Raw genomic sequence first — 6203 nt, forward strand, 5'->3', positions numbered from 1 at the left:
TTACATATATTGCAATGATTTATTTATAATAATACTCAATTATTAAGCTACAATATTAATCGTTATAAATTGAAAAAATTAATATCAAATAAATTATTTGTAATTGTGTTAAAAAATAAGTATTGAATAATTAAAAAACAAGTTCTTGGAAAATCGATAAACAGAAGCAATTTTCTACCGAAAATGAAGGAAGGAATGAAGGAGGCGATAGAGAGGAGAGCACGGAAAATGTCTTACGAAAATTGAAAGGGTAAGACATTTTCCCTAAAATGTAACCCATTTTCTCTTGTTTTGGAGTTCATTTTCCAAATGAAAAATGTTTTCCGCCAATCAAACGCTGGAAAAGTTGGAAATGATTTTCCGGAAAATCAATTCCTTCAATCAAACAAACCCTTAATTTTATGATTAATTGGACTTAATTCCTCACATTTTACCATTTTATTAATTGTTTTTTAGCCCAACTGAAAGGGGAAGGATGATCCCACGATTGTGGCCGAAGGTTTTTGGGTTCCGGACTCCGTATTGAGATTATTCAACGCCCAATTTTAAATACTTTGCTACATTTTTTTAGTTAAAATTGGCACAAAATTATTGTATTATTCGTATATTTAGAATTTAGTCTCTCAACTTTTTTAATTTAAACATTTAAGCTCAATTATTAGCCATGTTAAAAAATTTTATTAAGTTCACTAGTTTGATTTTCTTAAATCATTTGATAGCTATTTAACAAAAAATACTTTGTAATGGACAAAATTAATATAAAATTATTTTAATTGGGTTAACAGTTTAAATTCTATTTTAAATTCGAAATGCGGAGAAACTAAATTTTACGTAAAGTTAAAGCATATTCAATGTATCCGACGTATTGTTTTTTAGTGGTATTATTGTTATGTTTCAACGTAATGTATTATTGATATTTTTGAAATATTGTGAAATATATATGAAAAATATTTATAATTATCAAAAGAATTAAAGTAAATAAAATTTAAATATAAACTATTCATCAATAAATTTAAAAATACAACCCCATCGATTAACAAATTATTTTTTTAAATTCATCTCGTATATTAAATCAACAAGATCACCCCGTGAATTATTATGATAATTCATTTTACCGAATAAAAATAATGAGATACTAATTTTTACATATATATATATATATATATATATTATAACTAAATTTAATGAGATTCTTTTGCTCTTATACTTCTTTTTTTACACTATTTATTTCATAACACAAATTCTTTTTTTCCAATACTCATCATTTTTTCTCAAATTTATTTTATTCTTTTACTCAGCTTGAATTTTTACAATATAGTCAATACTTTCATGTTAGCCTCCTAAATTGGTAACTACTCTTTTTTCTTTTCATCCTTTATTAATTAATCTCTAGAAAATTAAGATTGTAACTTTTCTTATGATAGATTAGGATTTTTATGCATGATTTAGGTTTTTTTATTGAATGTTATTGAGATTGTTGATTTTTTTATGAAACCCTCACATCGTGATTGAGTAAATATAATTTTTAGACGTTGATTAATACAAATCCTTAAAAAATTAGGACTGATTAATACAAACCCTTGAAGAAGTTAGGATTTATTAGAAATTTAACATTTTATTTAGACATTGTTGTTGCTAGTGTGATTAGTGTGAAGGTTGTGTTTGAAAATTTGATATATTGCATTCTCATGACACCAACAAAAAAACACTTAAATGATGATTAGTTTGTGTGAAAAAAAATTACTAGAGGCATGTTGGCTTGATGAAAACATTTATGTGTTTAAAGCTTAAATATATTTGTTCTGAATGCTTAACAAGAATGAAAAATATATATTTTGTAAATATGCATTAATTATATGACATTTATAAATGTTTTAATTTAAAAAAAACTGACCCCACAATCTAAAATTCTTAGCTTGATCCTTGGATAGAACGAGACAATACGCACCAATACAGTCGGTGCAAATCGAAATCTTCTCCCTAACAAAAAGTATAATTTTGAAATTTTGATTTATTATCGGAACAAATTATATTAATACGATTGGTATCGGTACAAAATTAACTAGTAAGAATAAATTACTTGCAAGCAAAAATAAATTACTTTTCTTCTGTATTACAGTCAACACGTTCTCTCTCATCAAATCCGACCATGAGTAAGGGCAGCCTCAGGAGAAGCTAAAAGCCTTGCTACTCTCAACGAAAAAAAAGTTTAATACCTTCAAAAATAATAAAATTACAATTTAATACAATAATAAGCAGAACCTTTTGGGAAAAATGTTCCATTATTAATCCAGAGCCTTGGTCTGAATTCTGAAATCCATTACAAGAAAATACTTTGAGAAATCTGTTTTTAAATTCAGAACTAAAATCAATACGATATTGAGAAAAATGATTTGAGGGGTGTACTGTGCAAAAAGGAAATCATATGGGCCTATAAGATTAAATGTGCACACGCCCTCCAAATCTGATTGGACTTTTAACTTTCAAGGCCCCCTTTAGTTGAAATTGTGGAGCCACCCCCATCACTTTGATTTTCTGCACGAAGGCAACCAATTAGTAAGCTAAGAAAACGCCTCAAAACTAGGGCAAAGATTCTTTGACAGATGACAATTCACCAAACATGTATTATTTTCACCCCTCTCTCTCTCTCTCTCTCTCTATAAAGCTGCTCTTTGTATGTAGCTTCTAATCTATTACTACAACAAGCACAAAATCTCTTGCATTGGAATTTGGATAATGTTATTGCCAACTTGGCCACTTGCTTCCTATACTAACTTGGCCCTTCGCCTAATCAAAAGGAGCCAAGTCGTTTTCCATATACCCTTTGTTTCTCGATTTAGGGTATAGTGAGTGCTCCTTCACATTTTTCTTTTTATTAAAAAAGGTCAACAATTAAATTGTGATTGTTAACTAAAGTTAGATGACCATCAACAAACACATATATATATTCCATTTGGATATCGCTATTCAACTTCAAGGGTATGCTATCACTTCTCTTTGTCTCTATAATTTAAAGAATAAAAACAATCGTTATACTTATCACACATACATGTATAATATATGCTTTGTTAATGCATACAAGAGGTTGTGATGTCTTAAGACAATTCATCTAATTAGATAAAGGACTGTACGGTGGACATAGATAAGTGGAGGAGTAATGATGGAGGCTAAGTTAGGTGGGTTACTTGCCTTCTCTCATCAAGGTTCTAATTTATATACGAGGGCCTTCTCTTGTTTCGAGATACCACATGTTGCTCTATGATTAAGGGATTGGTAGTCAAATGGTTTGTCCCAATAGGTCTAAGTAAGGTGGCTTTATGTGTACATGTACTTCTTGAATTAGATAAGGTGATCGGTGAATGAAGCTCGTTGGATGTGATGGTAATTGATGTGGATAGATTACAAGGATTGTTCAGGGTAAGGTGTCTACCCACAAGTCAAAAGGTTGACTTCGACGGATAAAAGTATTGTGGAGGCCTTTGTACTAGAAGTCTAATTGCATTTTGCTCCCTCTACTAAAAAATGGGCAAATTAGTCCCTGAACATTAGATTAAAGAACAAATTGTTCCTTTTGTTAAAAATTCCGTCCACTTGTACTGTTAAAAACTGAGCCTTGTACATCAAAATGAGGTATACATGGCACATTACATGTAACTATTTGGTCATTCTGTTAGTCTAGTTTTTAACAACAAAAATAGATGAAATTTTACAAAAAGGACCAATTTGCTTTTTGATTTAACATATAATGACTAATTTAACCATTTTTTAGTAAAAGAAGCAAAATGCAATTTGTCTCTTAGTATAATACAGAGACGTTCAAGATACTTTTATCGACTTCCACAATACCACCTTTACATTACCTCTATCTTGATGGAGCAAATATTCACAATTACTGCTATGAAAAATGCATCTAAAAATGGTCTAGGGTTTTTCTCTCAAGCATCAAATTAGCTCCCAAAAACATAAATTCTATTCCTCCTTGCATATACAACCAAAACCCATACTTGAATTTACCATATAGTTTCCAGGTGTAAGTGATAATGGTTACATACATTCATTTCAAGGGATCTATCAGAAAAAAAAAAGAAAAAAAAAAGAAAGAAACAAAGGGCATTAAAGCAGCAAATCATTGATAATCTCTGCAAGCAATGCTCAAAGTATTTTTGAAATTAAAGAAACTAGCGTTAACGAACCTTTACTTCATAAAAAAATAGCTTTAAAGGAAATGCAGGAACATAAAAGAATGGCTAAACCCTAAGAAAATAGCATAGGAAACCTGATGAGGCATAAATTACTTGGTTCTCGTACAAGATTAGGTGAAATTTAGGTGCCGCCATTGGGGGAAAAAAATAAAGAAAACAGCCAGACCTACATGTCAACCCTAACATGTTTACATTGTTATTATTATTGATATTCTGACATTGCACCTCTAACATGTTTTTCTTACAGATAAATCCCATGAATATCAAATCTCAGAAGCTAAAAAGTCTATAACTACATGGAAGTTAAGTATATCTGATGCAATAGGAACCCTACCTATTACGACACTTAGACAACAACAACATAATGACATTGATGGTAGCTCTCTGTTGGCAACGAACTGTGCATGATTTTGAATCAAACGGTCCAATCTCATTTGTAGAAAATAAATATTGTAGGGTCAATGCAGGCACCAAGAAACCCTTACAAAATTTGAAAGGGGAAAGTCTAGACCTTTTAAAAACTTTTACAGCTTAAAATAGAATATGGGACTGGACAAACTTACCAGGAACTGACTCTCTTTATCTGTAAATTTTAGCTTTCCAAGAAATTCCACCATACATGAACCTAACCCTACTATTATAGAACATCAATTTTTAGCCATCTCCCCACCAGTTTTAGGGTTAAACACCAACATGTATGGCATTTTACACCATGAAAGAGCCTTGTCGACATGCGTTATAATATTATCATACGTTTTCTGCAAACTATATATATATATCTATAAACATGGGATCAAATATTATGAATTTAGTTTTCGAAAGATATGATGATCAACAAGATTCTTGAGGTATGTAAGCTAATGGTGATAGAAAAACAAATGTTCTCAAATCCAACTATTACTTGCTTCCTTAATCCCTCTTTATTACAAACATTTAATGCTTACTAAAATTTAATCCTAACAAAATAATATTGGTTCAAATGATCAACACATTTATGCACAACTGCATTGAGATTAAAAGTGAAAAGGGAAATAAACATTAACATAAAAAATTATAATCACAGAACAGGGAATTTAAAAAAAAAAAATCTAATGTTAAAATTTTAAATTGTTATATATATTTTTTATTTTTAAATATTCTTGAAGAGTGTTAATCCTAACCTAATTTGAGTATTTGTCTCTTTTGTCTTGTTTTTTTTTTCTCCTTCACATCACCTGTGGTTTATTACCGTCAACAGCGGTAGCATCACGCGCTAAACCTTCGGTGATGGACGCCAGCTGTTGCAAGTTCAACTTGACGACGGTATCGGCGAACAGCCGTGTGTCTTCCTCCGAGTTCCCTTCTGGGATATCAACGACGTAAGATTCCAAAACGACGGTCCAGATCTTCCCGTCACGCTCGAAACCATGCACCGTCGTCACCGACCTGTAATTACGCAACCGGTGCTCACCTCCAAGAACGGTAAACCCGGTGACCTCTCGCTCATCGTCCAGAATATCGAGTCTCTCGGTGCTGGTAGCAGCCGGCAACCCGGATATCACGCTGACGTCTCGCGTGGAGCCCACGACCATTTGGAAACCTTCCTTCACGGAACAGCTCTTGATGAAGTGTTTGTAAGTGTGGGGTTTGTCGAAACGCCGTACAACGGACCAGACGGCGGTGTGAGGGGCGTTGATACGTTGGGCTAATAAGGAAGAACACTGACCTGGACCCACTGAGTAGGTGTGGAACTCGGTTATGGAAGGGATCAACTCAGAGAACTCGTCGTCGGTTAACCCGGTAGGGACGGTTTCGTGGTGTGAACTGGGTTCGGAGCAAGGTGGTGGGTCAGGCATTGAAGAGGAAGGTTCGGGTTTCGGGTCTGCCATTGAACTGAGGAAGGGGAAACGGTAAAGGGGAGTGGAAGACAAGGAGAGGGACTTTACATTACAATACGACTTTAGCAGAAGCTTATAATGGACAGGTATTACGGGGAATGGTGGAGGGTAAAATAGAAAATCA

General features: G+C 32.7%; 1 protein-coding gene across 1 annotated transcript; it reads right to left on the bottom strand.

Moving 5' to 3' along the window:
- Window positions 1–2298: 2298 nt before the first annotated feature.
- On the bottom strand, window positions 2299–6203 carry LOC105801994 (abscisic acid receptor PYR1). Its single transcript, XM_012633387.2, has 2 exons — window positions 5363–6203; window positions 2299–2535 (listed from the first exon to the last, which is right to left on the bottom strand). The coding sequence occupies exon 1, from the start codon at window positions 6068–6070 to the stop codon at window positions 5408–5410; it is 663 nt and encodes a 220-aa protein (XP_012488841.1). The 5' UTR covers window positions 6071–6203; the 3' UTR covers window positions 2299–2535; window positions 5363–5407.

The sequence above is a fragment of the Gossypium raimondii genome, chromosome 11, assembly GCF_025698545.1.
Source record: "Gossypium raimondii isolate GPD5lz chromosome 11, ASM2569854v1, whole genome shotgun sequence".
Classification (NCBI taxonomy): domain Eukaryota; kingdom Viridiplantae; phylum Streptophyta; class Magnoliopsida; order Malvales; family Malvaceae; genus Gossypium; species Gossypium raimondii.